This window comes from Anabrus simplex, chromosome 14 (assembly GCF_040414725.1).
Source record: "Anabrus simplex isolate iqAnaSimp1 chromosome 14, ASM4041472v1, whole genome shotgun sequence".
NCBI lineage: Eukaryota > Metazoa > Arthropoda > Insecta > Orthoptera > Tettigoniidae > Anabrus > Anabrus simplex.
In genome coordinates, this window is record NC_090278.1 from 50,374,885 (window position 1) to 50,393,019 (window position 18,135).

Here is an 18,135-nt window from a genome sequence, read left to right on the forward strand (position 1 = left end):
AATTCTGGCTAAACATTTCAACAAGCTTTTAAATTGTGAGGAACCTACAGAACTCCTTCATTTGGACACCAACACCCCGATAAAAACATCACCAGAAAACATCAATCCCCCCACAATAAAGGAAGTCTACCAAGCTCTGAATAAATTAAAAAACTACAAAGCGCCAGGAGAAGATCAGACCTTTGCGGAAATCTGGAAATATGCAGGAACCTCAGCAAAAGTTGCCCTCCATCAACAACTTGTCTCTATCTGGATTAAAGAAGAACTACCAGAACACTGGACAACAGCCCTCATTCATCCTCTGCACAAAAAAGGGGACAAAACCGACCCTAATAACTACAGGGGAATCTCGCTCCTAGACATAACATACAAAATATTTTCAATAATCATCCTTAATAGGATAAGTTTACAACTTGAGAAAGAACTAGGAGAATATCAAGGAGGTTTCAGACCCTGGAGGAGCTGTCCTGATCAGATCATGAGTCTTAAGTTGATAATGGACTATAACAGGAGAAGAAACAGAGATATGGTGATAACATTTGTAGATTTCAAGAAAGCTTATGATTGCATCCATAGAGAATCTCTGTTTAAAATTTTAAGACACCTTGGACTACACCCCAAATTAATAAGCATGATAAAATTGACTCTCACCAATACCAAGTCAAAAGTGAAGTTTAGGGGTGAAACATCAGAGACATTTGAAATTAAAACTGGACTACGGCAGGGAGATGGGCTCTCACCACTATTATTTAACTGTGCTCTAGAAATGGTAATGAGGGAATGGTTTAGAAAATGTCCCCCCAAAATAAAGATTGGCCGAAAAATCAAAACAAATTGCCTGGGTTTTGCTGACGATTTAGCATTACTAGCAGTGGACATAAAAGAAGCAAAAACCCAGATATCAGAACTTCAAAACATTGCAAATAAAATTGGCCTCAAAATATCATTTGAAAAAACAGAAATTATGCCCCAAAAACCAACACAGCTAAAAGAAGTCACCATAAATGGTAATAAAATCAAAATAGTAACTCAGTTTAAATACCTTGGAGAAGTAATAACACATAACTTAAATGAAAAAATCTCAATCCAAGTAAGAACAAATAGATTAGCTAAAGCACAAAAATTAACATGGGATATCTACAAAAAGAAATGTCTATCAATAAATACAAAAATAAAACACTACAACACAGTTATAAAACTGGAAGCTGCATATGCAGCAGAAACACTCTTTTACCAGAATAAACAATCAAAGACTGACAGACTTCAGAAAATTGAAAGGAGGATTGGAAGAACCTGTATCAACAAAAAATATCAGAAAGATGGACAGTGGCGGTTAATACCTAACAAAGTCGTGTACAAAGAGCTAGAACCCATTACAGATACTATGCGTAAGAGGAGACTGGGATTCTTTGGACATATCATGAGGATGCAGGACTCGAGACTTCTGAAACAACTAGTACAACACAATCTCGTCTCAAAAAATACCACAACAGGATGTAAATGGATCAGAGAAGTAAGAGAGGATCTGAAGGAAATAGGCCTTACAACAGAAGACACCAAAAATAAGATAAAATTGAATACAAAACTCAAGAATACAAACCTCCGCTTTACCCTTACACAAAACAAACCAACAACACGCACATTTTCAACTGAGGAAAGGGCACGAAGATCGGAGCATCTGAAGAAGTACTGGGAGGACCGCAAAGCCCGAACAATCCCTTCAAAGAGACCTGAACGACGGACTGACTAAAGTGATCCTATGTGGTCATAAAAGAAGAAGAAGAAGAAGAAATAGAGTTTTATAAACAAGTCATGCAGACAATGTTTTAAATATAACATATACATTGGTGCATTAATAATAAACCAGTACCAATCAGAGAAAAGATAGAGAAATAAGTAACATTCTTTTTTTTCTTACTTTTCTTTGATTTTGCTAGGAGTAAATAGTTCACAAGTATTCCCTGGACACTTGCAGCAAATAACAGAATGACAGGTTTTTTCAAACAAGATGGCTACAAGTCATGCACAATAGTACTGGTTAGTCCAGTGCTGTTTCAGAACTTTTAAAATGAAATTCAGGATAATTATCCAGCCATCTCTTACATTGCTACCATCAAAATCATCATTTAGTAGAATTCACAATGTCTGGAAAATCAGGATCAGCGATAGAGACTTTCCTTGAGAGCTGGAGGCCATAGAAGAATGCGAACTTCATTATTTGCATGAAGAGGTGAAGTTCATGGCACCAAATTCATAAAATATTTCAGAAAAGTACACTACATTTTATTCATGCAAAACTGTGAGGTGGGGTCAGTAATAGCACCACTATTATTTCATCAATGAGTGGAACAAAGATGGACAACACTAGTGAACATCTCCTTCAGGCAAGTATTAGCTCTTGGCTAAGGGTGAGATATGAGGAAAAAGAGTAGCTGGGGAGTAAAGTGAAGAATGTGGTAGTTGTGTACAATCTAACTGCTGCCATAAATGACTTTGTCTCACCATTTGAGGGTTAACTTTACCATCTTTACACTTACTCTTTACAAAGTTTCTGTGACCTGTTCCACTCACACATGAATAGAAATTCCATCTGTGATGTCTGCAATTTTGACAAGGAAGCATATTTTGATACCGTAGGTGAACAGTGTCATGAAGTACCCATTGACCCATTGCTTGTTGCTGATCTTACCATCCAAAAGAAGCATTCTCACTTGTCGATGGAAGTGCACCCTGTTGTCTCAGGAGATTGTACTGCCACTGCAGGTAATGTTGTCCAGACACTCTGTAAACATTTATATAAATTAATTTAGATATTCTAAAATCATAAATACTACCTAAAAATGGGATAAAATATCAGATTAATAACACAATTATTATTTAATATACTTTATAGTATCTTGCTTAAAATGTTCTGAGCTCGGAATGAGGAGATAAAGGCTAATTTAGGAATGAACTCGATGGATGAAGCTGTACACATAAACCGGCTTCGGTGGTGGGGTCATGTGAGGCGAATGGAGGAGGATAGGTTACCTAGGAGAATAATGGACTCTGCTATGGAGGGTAAGAGAAGTAGAGGGAGACCAAGACGATGATGGTTAGACTCGGTTTCTAACTATTTAAAGATAAGACGTATAGAACTAAATGAGGCCACAGCACTAGATGCAAATTGAGGATTGTAGCGACGTTTAGTAAATTCTCAGAGGCTTGCAGACTGAACGCTGAAAGGCAAAATAGTCTATAATGATAATGTATGTATGTATGTTATAGTATCAACAAAACACAATAAGAGGAGGATATAAAGACGCAAATTTGATAAGGACAGATTGAATACAGGTAGGCCTACAGTACGCTTAAACATGTGATGTGTGTTGCACTGTCCTCTGGTCCTCCGCAAGTACTTGCAGTTGTAAGCAGAGGGGATTTGTGGTGCAGTCTACCGCTACAACTGGATTACTCATTGGTATTACTCACTCTGCTCCCAGCTGTAGTGGTCACTTTTCTGTTGCTTTCTGGAAATCCATTTCTGTTTGCCACCAGAACCACTGTCTTAATCTCATTGATGTTCAGGTTGATTGCTGCACCTTAGCCTTCTATGTGTCAAGTTTTGCCTGCACCTCACCTTTTTCTCTCCAAAGGCAAATGATGTTTCTATAACGTACTTTCTTTATTACATAATTTCATAACTCTTGTTTAGTAGCTAAGCTTCATATTGTCATATTTGTCTGTACCTATGTCTTTAGATCACTTAGGTATCAGAAATTTTGCAGACTTGTTGGTTTTGCTGTTCTTCTTCGAAATGTTTCAACATGTGCCTCTGGAGGTTTGATTTCCAAGTGAAAGAACTACCACATGTATCACAGTAATAAGCACTCCCTCTCGTGTGTACAAGCATGTGTTGATGGGGATACCGTGGAACGCAGAGGTGAAAAAAGGTGCAGGCATGATTGGGTGGATACATAAAATACGAAAGATTAATTTAAAATTTTAATATTTATATTTCTTCCTTGTATCTTTCGTTTCTATTCAAATTTTAAACAGGGTTAGATAGTAACAATTAATCAGGTACAAGAGTTTAGCTCGTAACCTTCAGTAACAATTTTAGAGAGGTTTAAAATAATCTAATAATAATTTAACAATATGAGTTTGAAGCTCCCTAATAACAAATTAACTTCAGCACTACTGTTCCTTTCAACCAACAGTAAAGGAGGCAGATCTCCCAATTTTCACACAGTAGGACGAGCATCATTACACAATTACTTCCTAGGAGACTATTCTTCAAAATTATAAGTTCCAACCCTATTGTGGCACCTACCTACATTTAACAAAACCAAACAGTTAACACAACAGTCTGATGTACCTTAAAAGTAAAATAATGAAATTGACTTTAACAGGGGTAACAAGTATCCATACTCTGTGGCCTTTGGTAGAAACGAAAGGTTAAAGTTAGTGGCTGAAAATCAAAAGCTTAGGAGGTAAACACTTGCACTCCTTGAAATTCACATGAAAACACTTAAAACACTATTTGGGCTGATGGCCCAATGTTACAGAGGCTAAGCCTATACTACGGAAGTGACTAGACGGAGAGAAAGTTTACAAAATTAAGAGATAAATTTAAAGGTTACAAAATCATAGTCACTTCAATATCAAGTTGAGAGGAAATACAAGAGGGTAACTCACTCTTTATTCCCTAAGTTCAAGTAAGTTCTTTAGCCTTGAGTGAGAATTTACATTAAGAAATAAAAGTTACATAGTGAAAGGAATTTGAAACATTCCCCTTAAGCTAGCTTTCAAAGACTATTACGTTGTTAAGCAGAATCTGCCATTAGCTTGTGCTGGCGAACCTTCTGAAAACAGACGAGGGAGCCCTTCCCCCTGCCTCCGCTACGAACACACTCCAAACCGTTTGACTGGAGCGATCTTAAGGATCGTTTGTTTTTATACAGAGCACATATTTACCATCTATGAAAATATCTTCATGCGTCAAGACCAAAGTGCGAATCCCACGTATAATATAAATGATATTTCATGGTAGCTGAACATTCTTTTCGAAGCCTTAACAGTTATTTTCAACAAAAGCAAGAAAGATGAATCCTGCACTACAACTCACAACTCTCCCTGCAAAATACTCCACTCCCTTCCCTCAATATATCCTCCTCCCCTCCATCCACTTTCCTCGGCTGAGAGCTAACCTGACATCCCACTGTAGTATGCAACTGTTTATCTTTACAATTCTGTACACTTCAACAAGAAGTATGTCGCAATGCATTGCTTGCTCTCCCATGATTTTTTCTCACTTCCTTTTCTATAAAATCCTTTTTCTTTTTATATGTAAATTTCAATTGGAACATCATACCAGCTACATACGTTCTCAGGTGTTGCTTACTTTCATATATTTTGATCCTCTGGACTGGCCATTTTCAACTAATTTTGCAAAGGCCAGCCAGCTCTAAAGCAAACTAAAAATCCTGTGTCGGAAAGGATGCGTACAACACCAATGGGACTGAGCAAGTTGGCCATGCATTTGGGGTTCGATAGCTGTGAGCTTGCATTCAAGAGATGGAGGGTTCAAATCGGCAGCCCTGCAGATGGTTTTACATAGTTTCCCACTTTCACACCAGAAGAATAAAAAGCTCTTCTGTCTGTTGAACGCAAATTATAACATGCATGGAAAAAAAAAACGCTCCTTGATGGACTGGCATGAAGAGAGGAGGCACTGCTTGGGGCTGTACCTTAATTAAGGCTATGCCTGCTACCTTCCCATTACTAGCCCTTCCCTATCCTTGAGTCTCCAAAAACCTTTGATGTGTCAGTGTGACGTTAAATAACCAACAACAAAACTACCAATGGACTCCAAGATAGAAGTTACTGGAAAAGGGCAACCAGAAAAACTTACCTCATCTGAGAGAAAAAAGGCAAGGGATATATTAACCCCCTCCCTAATATATCATACTAATCCCCCTCTCTAATATATAATACTAAGTCATAGCGAAAAAGGAATTGCATTCTGTCATATATCATAACAGGTCATAGCTGTGTTTTAGGAGCATATACCTATGCCATCTCATGGTGAATTTGAGAGTTAACTACTGGCACTTTTAGCAGGGAGTATTTGGAAAAGATTGTTATGTATCATAATGTTTAGTGATCTTCGGATAGTAGTTTAAATGCCTTGGAAAGTATGTGACACACGTATCGCGGCAAAGTCGCACTCGTAAACATAAATGGTGGCATGGTGAGCGCTGGGTTGTGTTACTGATGAGGAAATACCATATTTGCAGGGCGAATGTATTTATTTAGGAGGTTAAATTGATGAAAGTGATAGCTACAACAGTGGTGGTACTGAATTTGAAATAGGAATCGAAGGATTTGAAGATGAGGAGTGTTAACCCTTTCACTCCCATCGACAGCTCTAGCAGTCAGGAAAGAGCTGTGCTGTACACCCGGTGGACTGCTGTCTCAGTCGTGCTGGAGCTGTGCCTCATAGCTGGTCAACTGCTATAGAAGTCATGTGTCTTTTGGCTGTTATCAGTTTCGGTATGATAGACTGCTGGGGAACTTCAGCCTTGGAAGTCTATTGTGGCTGACTTGGGAGTTCATAGTTATGGCTAAGATCACCAGATGAAAGGAGTAACCAGTTCAAAGAAAAAAGCAATGTGTCCGCTATGTTACTCACTTCGCGCCTAGTTACTCCCCTGTGCTGACGTGCTTGTACTTAATGATTTAGCTTTCAATCACTTTTAAATTGTGAAAGGCCTGATGACGGGGGAAAGATAAACTGCCGAGGAAACTCTTGCCCCCATACTGGGTAGTGACATTGAAGAAGACGATAAAGGTTGTGACTTATCATCGGAATTCGATTACAGAAAAACTTCAATCACACCTTCTACTTCAGGCACATTTTTCTACTTAAGTTACTGCTTCGTCGTCAAAATGTCGGCCTACTTCGACGATTCGACTGAAGATGAAGATAGTGAGGATGAAGACCAGGTGCCTGATTCACCAAGCAGAAAACTAAATTATAAACAGGAGTACCTGAATCCGAAGAAATATTATTTCAACACATCTAATTCCAGACTGAAAAGTTTACTGGACAAGATTCTTTCAGCTGTTGTTTAACACAAGTATCATAACTATTCTTTGAGAGCTACTCACTGCTCACATCCAGAGGGTCATGCCACCGTACTCGCTATGCCAGAATGAAAGGGTTAAATGCAGGAAGGTGAGTTTCCTCCGCCAGCAAAGATGCCTCAACAAATTAGACCTACGCCTGTGCAATGGTCTAATAATGTCGATTATATCGCACCCGATCCCTTTACTGAATATCAAGGGGTTTTCCCACAACTTACTGATAGGATCAAGTGTGTTCGAATAGTTTTTGTTGTATTTTGGAGAGGACTTTTTTCAACTTGCGGTAGACAATACAAACCAATATGCAAATATGAAGCAACAAAATAAATAGGATCAAAAATGGGAACCTACAGGTACATGATTTGTATTACAGTGAAAATAACATTTTCAAAACTAATGATACACCAATGATGGTTAAAATTCCCGACCCTACCGGGAATCGAACCTGGGACCCCTCTGACCAAAGGCCAGCACACTAACCATATAGCTATGGAGCTGGACGTCATTATAGTAGAACCTCTGTTTTCTGGCACTCTTTCAACCAAACCACTACTTTGACTGAAACGACTGGATATAAATATTTTTGGTAAAAACGGATTGAAGGAACACTGTTTGTTACACTATATTACTCAGTTTCATTTACCTCTTTCATTAGGTCTGTTGTTTACTATGTTAACCCTAAAACACAAACCCTCATCATTTTTAGGACGCATATTTGGCAACGTGGTTCTATCTGCTAGGATTGTTTGATTGTTTTTGAAAGGGGCCTAACAGCTACGTCATCAGCCTATCTGCTAGGCTTTTGTACAACATTGCTGTCCTACCAAATACAGTAGAGACAATATGCGACACTCAGCGAGATTCACAATTAAGTATTTATTTATTTTCCACCTAGTCGATACAGTGATTGCTTAAGGCAATTTTTAATGGTCAAAAGTGGTACATGTTTCGTATATTATCAACATCTTCAGCCACATAACACTGTTTAGATGAAAAATATATAAAATTGACAAAGTAATGCTTTAGAGGAAGTGTCCTTAAAATTAACATAAGATTGACAAGATTAAAACAAACAAATAACTCAAGAGAAAATATCGAGGGACAGCTATTAGAGCTCTCTCTAGCGGATTGACCTGAGAACTACTGATTCTGTCATAAGAGCACGTGTATTTGTGTGTAAAGTTTTTGGTGTTATTTACGCATTTTCAGTGAGTTGACATAATTAAATAGTAGCGTGTGTCATTCCGTGATATCTCCTCTCAACATGAGGGGAAAGGTGTGCGCTCTGTTAGGCTGCAGTAACTATGAAGTAGAGAAGAATGCACGGTCTTTCTTCCGTTTCCCTCGTGACAAAAAAAATGTAAGTAATATTGTGTTTGCATATATATTCTTCCAATGACAAAGAGATTTTTATAGTACTTCATAATCTTCTGACCTGCTCGACCCATATTTTAACTGGCTTAAAATATAATATGCATATTTTATTGTATAGTGCAGCAGTTAACTTTCAATACCGATGTGTTGTTGTAGGTGTAATCGGTGGGTTTGATTTAATTCAGGAAAATACATATGCATATGAGTGTCGCTGGTTGTGTTCGAAGTCACCCCATTTGGAATGCCAAAATGCGTTGTCAAGCACTGAAGAAAATGTGGGTGATTTAAGAAATGTACTTATTTTGTTGAAACAATATAATGATGCAAATTTGCTTTACGCTAATGTAATGGCATTATGGCAAGTATTGCTTATAGGGAAAGTTTGAATATATTTCAGGCTAAATTTATAGATTTTCTTTCTATTAGTAGGCTTCAGGTTAAAAGGAAAATTGTCCAGCTCTTAAATGTAAATTCATTGAATCATGTGTGTAAGGAAAGTGCCAATATTTTTGTTGACAAATGTTTTAATATGATGATACAATGCTTTTAAATGAGAAAAAAGAAAAATCTAGCCGTGAACATTCAAGCAGCAATTCTAAAGCTAAAAAAGTAATGCATAAATGAAAGATCATTCACAGCAGTCCATTTCACATCTTGATTATATGTCTAATTTCAGTTTTTAAATAATAACCTGTTAGATAATTCTTCATTCATTCATCCAGAAACGCTTTAGCATCTTTGAAGTTAATATCTTAGTAACATTTTCTTTCTAGATGTAATTTATTTATCCACTTCCTTATATACATTTTCATTGATATTTGAATTTAGCGTGAATTTTCAGGTCAAACCACTAGGAGCGCCACTTGCGACTTGTCTCCTATTTTAAGAAGGCTAAATCCGGAAGTGTCGCGTATTGTCTCTACTGGATTTGGTCCTGCTCAGCAGTTTCCTACAATACCATGAGCTTTGTCAGTGTGCATGCATTGTTAGAGTGAGTCTGTTGATTTCAAAGTAAATATCATTGTGTTGTAACTTTCATGACAATTTGTGACTATGTATGCTAAACTTGGCAAGGTAAGGTCTGTAACAAAGTTAAATTACTGTACAGCATTATTCTGAATGAAGTATATAAGTGAAGAACTCACCAAGCCATGAATTGTGAAGAGACTAGAAATACCGAGCTTACAAACACATCTACAAGTAAAGATGCAGAGTATTCTAAGTGATAGTTCATCTACCCAACGCAAAGGATTGGTTATTACTGGAAAAAGAACTCTTTGCAATATCTGTCCTGCTCAGAATAGGCGAATGACGATGGCATGCTGCATTGAATGTCACTGCACGTATTGCAACGGACATCTGTGCACTAACTGCTGTCTATACTGGGATAGTAGCAAGTAGAGTAGAGTAGCTAGTAGGCAGTAGAGTAGAGTGGGTTTCTGCTGTGGTAAAGTAACTCTACCACTATCCTACCCCCTCCACTGGAACCGAGCTCCGAGAGCTGGTGGAGAAGGCCGAGGACGCTCGATTTTTCAGTTGGCGCGTCATTCGCCTATTTCCATGTGTGTGCTGACGGTATTCCGCTGAGTAAACTGAGCATTTTTGTGTGTTTATTTGGTCGCCAAATCAAGTGTACGGAAGAAGAAACATGCCAATTTGTGGAACTGTACAGCGATAAAAGAATGTTTATGGAACATAAACAGCATTAATTACAGAAACTAAAATATGAGATGGGCGGCGGAAGAGGACTTTATTACGAAAATGGGTAAAGAGGGTTTTGGTTTTATGGAACTTAAACAGATTTTTTTTTAAGTACGATGTACCTACAACCAAGAACTGACGAAAATTCGTAAATCCAAGAAGTCTGGAGGTGGTGCCACCGACATCTACACTCCCTCTCTTAACTGGTTTAGTAAAGTATAATTTGCAAGGTAATACTGAAAGCCGTCCACCTCTGTGGTGTGGTTAGTGTGATTAGCTGCCACCCCCGGAGGCCCGGGTTCGATTCCCGACTCTGCCACGAAATTTGAAAAGTAGTATGAGTGCTGGAACGGGGTCCACTCAGCCTCGGGAGGTCAACTCAGTAGAGGTGGGTTCGATTCCCACCTCAGCCATCCTGGAAGTGGTTTTCCATGTTTCCCGCTTCTCCTCCAGGCAAATGCCGAGATGGTACCTAACTTAAGGCCACGGCCTCTTCCTTTTCTATCCCTTCCAATCTTCCCATCCCCCATCAGGGCCCCTGTTCAGCATAGCAGGTGACACCGCCTGGGCGAGGTACTGGTCATCCTCACCAGTTGTATCCCCTGATCCAATGTCTCATGCTCCAGGACACTGCCCTTGAGGCAGTAGAGGTGGGTCCCTCGCTGAGTCTGAGGGAAAAATCAACCCTGGAGTGTGAACAGATTAATAAAGAAAGAAGAATATTAAAAGCCACAACGTAACATTATAGCTCAGTGATATTAAGGGGAGGTACACCTTTGGAGGTCAAAGAAATGCAGGTGTATTGTCCTATAATGGAGAACAGACCTCCCTCTTTTCGATGGAAGAAGGATTTAAAAAATACCTAAACCTATAATAGTTTCGAAGATGCAACAACAAATATAAACAAGTGTCAGCTGGATTGTCCCTTTAGATGAAGGTTTCTCAAGTGTCGGTGTTACACAGCGTGTTCATCATGTGTCTCGACGTGTTTAAGTTAGACAATGATGCCGGACTGTGTACTTTAATCATATTAATAACATACATAGGGATCTTCTACATATCACTTGACAATGCCATTAATTTTAAGCAATAACAATAATGTCCACAACAAATAGAATAATTTTCATATTTTGTTTGGAATATCCAAAATAATTATTGTTTACAGTACAATGTCAGGTCTTGAAACTTAATCTCTACACCTGGGCCGTACAAGCAACGAACAAGCGCATTATATAAATAGATCAGTAATCGGGGTATTTACGGCCTACGCCAGCATGATTTACAGTGTACTGATGTCTATTATCATTGGCCAAGAACTTCAGTCACCTCAAGCTTAAATCTCGGTGTTATTGCATTTTTCATCACTGTGTCGTGTCTTTGAATTTGCGGTGTTGAAATTTATCAGGCTTCGATCTCATACACTTTCTGTATTCTTCTTTATACTCTGTCGCAAGCTCTCTCAGAATTAATGTTGATGCCCCGAGTGTATCTCTCCTAAGCCAGCCTCTTACTCACTCCCTTCTTTCCTCATTTGCTTCTTCTTACGCTTCACTAACCTCTTGCATTAATATGTTTGCAAATGTCTTTAAACTCTTCGTTACGATGTGCTTGCGTCTTGACATGGTGCTACTACTCTACTCTACTGTACGACTCTACTTCCGTATGAACGATACAAGTGTCAACTCTACCAGACAGTGGAGAGTAGAGTAACATGGCTATTCTACTATCTACTCTACTCACCTCGCTACTCTACCCATGTAAACCAGCCTAAAAACTAGGAGTTAACACTCTGTAAAATAAAATACTTGTTAAGACATGCTTCATACATAACATTTTTCTGTGCAGTTATATTTTATTCACCATGGAAATAAATAGTAGCAAATTTTATGAAGTTTGTAGTTTATGTACTAGGTACCAAATTGGGGTTTGTGTTCTAGGCTTAAGTTATGTAAAGGGGATAATTAAATGATTGCCTGAATTCTGACTTTGACTGCTTCCTTCCCTTTTCTATTGCAAATACAGTTTCTGTTTGGATCTTGTATTAGTTCCATTGTTAGCTATGTTACGTTATAACGGAATGTGTAGACACCAGACTTGACTGCCTCCTTCCCTTCACTGTTTCCTACTCATTTTGTGACGTGATGTATCAAAGCCTTCTGACATTCTGTTAATGAAATGGTGGTGTGACATAGCAGCTAGAAAATGATATGAAAAGAAAAAACAAACACGTAATTGAGGATTTTCTTTTGGGGTTTACTCCCTTAGCCTCATCCTACAAGGCAGTGGGTTCCATCTGTACTACCCCCAGAGAATGAGTTGATTCTTTTGTCAGCTCTACCGTACCGAATCATATTCTCCACCTTTGCTGCCATTGATGTCTTTACTCGTTACCCTTCACTGGGACCTTTAACGGATGTTCATTATAACAAATTTATGTATTTATTTGCAGACAATGTATATGTATTATATTAATTTTAGACGCTAACAAATTTTGTTGTACAATTCCTGTATATGAGCCTTTGGCTCGCTGGAATTAATAAATAAAGTAAATAATAATAAATGTTACACACTGGGTCATTGTGCTCTTGGGCTCAAATAGGGGTGCCACTCCCTGTGCAGGGCTGCCTATAAGAGGGTCCCTCCCTACCTGTTACCTGCATTATTATTATTATTATTATGATTATTATTATTATTATTATTATTATTATTATTATTATTATTATTATTATTATTATTATTATTATTATTATTATTATTCCCTGTATCAGTAAGTTTAAAACAAGGTAGTGACTGGTCGAAGCACCATGCGAAGTCCAATAAAGAAATAGAACTTCGGTTCTCCTCTCGCCGTTGCATGATTATTACGCAACATCTATGTTTACGTTTTTAGTTTGAATCATACGATTTGTTTCTCATGGTTTATGAGCGGAATGCAATCCATGATCAGTTGTTTGGCTTTTGATGTTAATCACGCTATCTGAGTACTGAATGCGATTTTATTCCTTTCTGTTCTCTGATAAGGCACATTAATAAGACGTAGCTTACGAGGTAATTTAGTTAACTGAATTTCCTAATTTTTTCTTCTACTTAAGTCTCACTAAAATCAGCTAAATACAATTCCAAATACACAGCGCTGTTGTAGATGCCGTACTCTAGGAAACACATTGCATAAATATGAAGATAAATATTCTTAAGTCTGAGAGCAGATCATGGCAATAAAAGATAGTGAAAGCCTTCAACCTCTTTTTATAATAATAATAATAATAATAATAATAATAATAATAATAATAATAATAATAATAATAATACTTTTACGTCCCACTTGTGTTACGGCTTTCGTTGACCCCGAGGTGTCGGAATTTAGTCCCGCAGGAGTTCTTTTACGTGCCATTTAATTACCGACACGAGGCTGACGTATTTGAGTACCTTTAAATACTACCGCACTAAGCCAGGATCGAACCTGCCACTCAGACTGGCAAAGAACCTCTTTTTATCAGAAGTAAGGCTTTTGATATAATGTGATTTGTTTTGTAAACTCCTGATATGTAAGTTAATCTTTGTATCTTGGAAAGATTGTACAAGTAATTTATTCTAAAGAAATGAAAGGGATATTTCCAGATGGTATAAAAAAAGTTTGGTAGAGTTTTAACTTATGGTTGATTTTGAGTGAATTGGGCACTTCAGTTTCTTTTTAGAATATGCAATAAATCGTATTGGCCAATTTTCTGAGAGAAAGTATCAAGCCATAGATTAGGAACGAATATACAGTACACAGCTCATGCTGACTAAATGACCTCAAAACCATTCAGATTCAAAGAAACATTGTTCACGTTCAAAGAAAGTCACTGCAACCTTTTCAGCAAGGCCTAGTTCTAGAGAACTGATGGTTTTTGGGTATAGTGACATGCTTCAAGAGAAAATACAAATTTATCTGTCTCAAGAAGTGGGTGGCTTACACTTCTAAGTAAGGTTATGCACACCTCGGAATGGAACTAGAATTCTCCCAATGCTATCACCAAAATCCGAGATTATGAAATGAAGAAAACAGAATCTACTGAATCAGTAAGCATGGAGAAGTTTGGGTGATAGATCAAAGGAGCGCAAGATAGTACGCAAGAAGCTGTGTTTGCCAAGAGTTGAAGAGAAAGAGGGCAGTTGATGAGCGTAAATATACTTGATAGTTTCTTTTACAGTCGTATAAAAGTAGAGTGATACGCTGTATGTAAGAATTAGAGGTAGATAAAACTAAATGATGTAACAGTGTGCATATGTGTTCTTATGTGTGTACGTGTGTGAACATAATGTCTTGTTAAAGGGTGATTCCTGTGGAATGTTTGGGTATACATCAGGATGAGCTAGAGGATGCTAAGTAAATGCAGCAAACAGGGATTAGGCTGGTTCACTAGCTAAAACAAACAAAAAATGCAAATTAAGCAATTAAATGTCATCAGCCTTACCTTAGGAGAAGCAGAAATGTTCATTATTACCTCTGTGGATCCAGCAACCTGTCCTAAGAAGTATTTTTACATTTATAATAAAATAGCACAAACTGATCAACATTTTCCATAAAAAGTACTGAAAGACACTGCTGTTGGATGAATAATTAAACAAGGCATCACTCCTCTAATTCAGTACATGTACCCTCCTAGTCAGCTGTCATTGCCAACTATGGCACAGTCAAATCTTGTAAACCAATGTTGATAAATTTGTAATATACAACCCCACACTTAAAGTCTAACTCCTTTTCCCACTTTGCTCAGCATATATGCTTAAAATAAACCTATGATGATGAATTTTCTCTAAACTCTTATGCTTTGTTTGGGCACATTTATCGTTGGTGAAAAATTGCCTTCACTTTACCAGCTGTGTATTGACCAGCAGTTAGTAGCATTATCTGAAGGCATCAGCTGCTAATAGCAACAGGCATTGTCCTTTTGCCCCTGCAGAGCTCTCTCAGAAACAATATTTCAGGAGTTCTTCCGAATTGCTACTGATATTTATATTTTAGAACTAGTTTGAAGTAGACTTTGTTCAGGTTTATGCATGAGAGGAAGATATAGAGAGCATGTGTGTCATAATTTGTCACTCTTGGTTGCTCAGAGTAACATTTAAGGTATTAGAGCACATTTAGGTGTTGTTATTGAAATACAGCCACATGATTTGTGATAATTTTCCTAATAATTTAAATATGTTACTGGGTACAAGTTGGTAGATAACCACTGCTGGCAAAAAGAAAACAACATATTTTCCTCCTACATATAATGCAAGATTTCTGAGGTTCAACCTCCCATATTATGAACTTCATGCTCAAGACCTATTTATTTTTAAACCTCTACCCGTCCCTTAATTTTTTTCACTACTTCCTTGCTCATTTAGGTAGGAAGTTTCTGTACTGCCTTCTTGGAATTACCACCATTCAAAATGGCTGTTGAGATCATTCTATTTTTTATATATCTCCCTGACATGCTCTTCTTCTTACAGATTCCTGTTAATAATGGAGGAGCCAGTTTTTATCAAATGTGAGCCTGGATATGTATCGGATACAGCAAAACTGCATAATGCTGTAAGTAGAATTTAAATCATGTTTGCACCTTTATTATTCCAATCACATACCCCCGTGGGTGGGGGACGCAGCTGGTATGACAAGGGCATACAAAAACTATCACAGCATCTACAAAAATGCATTGAACAAAATTTTGATTATGTAGAAAAATAGCTAAATGTTCAAGATGTAAAATGATGTAAACTATTGTAGAAACAAACAGGTCTATGTATTTATAAAAAATAGGAGACCTTACTTTTCGAATTACCTTTGTATCATTACCATGTCACTGTGTTTATTTTGCTAATACAAAAAACCATAAAAATAATTAGTTAAATTATTCATTTAATATTATTTATAAGAATAATTAGCTAAGTTATTTCTATCACTTTTCACAACCTTTGGAAGTAGTGGGTACTTGTGTTCTGTAAATAGGTCAAGCTAAGAGGTATGGGAGATTAATATTTTTATAACACTGTATACATTAATTTATCAAATTTTGTCTGCACCAGTCATAAGAGATTCAAGAGATATTCCCAGACTTTTTAAAAAAAAAATCCAAAGTACACCAGTACTGTACTTGAGAATGAAATTTGGGTGCATATTGGTTTAACACGTTCACTGCATATTAGCAGAGCGTGACATTCCCGCCAACCTGAGCAAAATATTTGTGTGGGACTCTTTAGTGGTAATTATCGAAGTTTTGTACGTTGGTAGGACAAGTTCTATCGAACTCATGGACTTGGTGCATGACCCACATGATGGTTGAAATCAAGAAGTAATACTGGTCACCAGACGGATCACGCACAATGGTAGATTACTGTGCATTGTTTACCGCGGATAGCAAGCAAATGCATAAAGTATGTTACAGGCATAAATATATTCATATTTACAATTCTCTATTACATAATTTGACAAACAAAAATGAAATTCTTTGGCTAATTGGTTAGGTCTCGGGATGTTGAAGGAACCACATTGTCGGCCATCAGAAAAAAATATAAATAAAATGACAACATAAGCATCACAATGCAGTCAAAAATGATTACTGCACGTTCTTTCAAGTTACTTATAAATGTGATGTGGAATAAATAATAATTAGAAGTTCTTTCATGTTATACATATATATGATGTAAGAATAAACAACAATTACAAGTTCAGTTCTTTTACTGAACATATTGCAGTAATGGAATTTATTTATTTCAAAAGCGGAACTACTCGTAATTCTCCTGAAAAATTAATGAACAGAAAATGCAGTTTCTTAGCTCCCATTGAAGTGGTCTTGCTGCTCAAAGATCCCATAAATGAATGATGATGTATGACGGCAACTCTGGAGAGGAAATACGTGGGAAACGGAATACGCATGCGCAAATATGGCTACGGATGAATCTGCTTGTAGACTGGACTTACACGATGTGTGGAATGACAATCAAAGCCTTTCTTACCGTGCAGGAAGCCTGTGATATACATTTCCTAGCAACCGTCCCATGACGAGCTAGGTGCGTGCTCCGCACATGCTTATACATCTACATTGAATGTGTTAATATACTTATTCTGTAAATTGATATTATAATTTAAATAAGGCCAACTGAAACAATTATTTCATTGTAAACTATTATGAGAGTTATTTTCTACCATTTTAAGCCAATAATCACTTTTTACTTACCAAACATTTTGTTAATGAATATCCTGTTCTCCCCTTCTTAATTTTGGCTGATAGAGGTGATAATGTATTATGAATTCCAATCAAAACTCACATTTTGAAATCTCTTAACACATTGTAGACGGGGTACCTATCACACCATGCACAAGCCCTGTTCCCGACCACTTTCTACCTACCACCAACGTGGAGGGCATGCATACTAAAGGTCTGCATTCCCCATTTACAGTTGGTCGAATGAAGATAGTTGTGTAATTTAGTCCTACTCTGCTACAGAGCGTGACCTGTTCAACAGCTTGACGCTAGACAATCTGAGCGAACACACCACGTTCGCTCGACTGCTTCACATTTGCTATCACAATGTTCTTTGCAAACATGGAACGGGAGTCCAAAGGCAGTGTGAAAGCAGAAATTGAGAGGAAAGCATATGTATTATTAAAGTAAGAAAAGTTGAAGAGTGAATCATGGGAATGTTTCTTGTGAATGGTAAACAAGTAGGATATGTGCCATGTAAATGTTGTGCTTCCTTATTGATGTTTGCATTTTCTACATGTGTGTAAAGTGTGGCCTAACACATTGTGCCCATCAAATACAGTACCCCATGATATCAAACCAAACATTACACAGAAGTGCGTTAATATATCTGCAACAGATTTTTGTCTCTTTACTGTGTTTCGGGAACAGGGTTCCATGTCAAAAAGAGTTAATGTTGGTGCAGATTTTGGACAAATAA

General features: G+C 37.4%; 1 protein-coding gene across 3 annotated transcripts in view; it reads left to right on the forward strand.

Annotated features, from left to right (window-relative positions):
• Window positions 1–18,135, forward strand: part of LOC136885223 (gastrula zinc finger protein XlCGF7.1) — a 135,212-nt gene that overhangs the window by 69,963 nt on the left and 47,114 nt on the right. For 2 of the 3 annotated variants that reach the window (XM_067157665.2, XM_067157664.2), the window contains exon 5: window positions 15,685–15,766. In XM_067157665.2, coding sequence (XP_067013766.2) covers window positions 15,685–15,766 — 82 coding nt within the window. Of the gene's footprint in view, window positions 1–13,162; window positions 13,252–15,684; window positions 15,767–18,135 lie in introns of those variants that run through there. The other variant, XM_067157667.2, reaches the window with a different exon arrangement.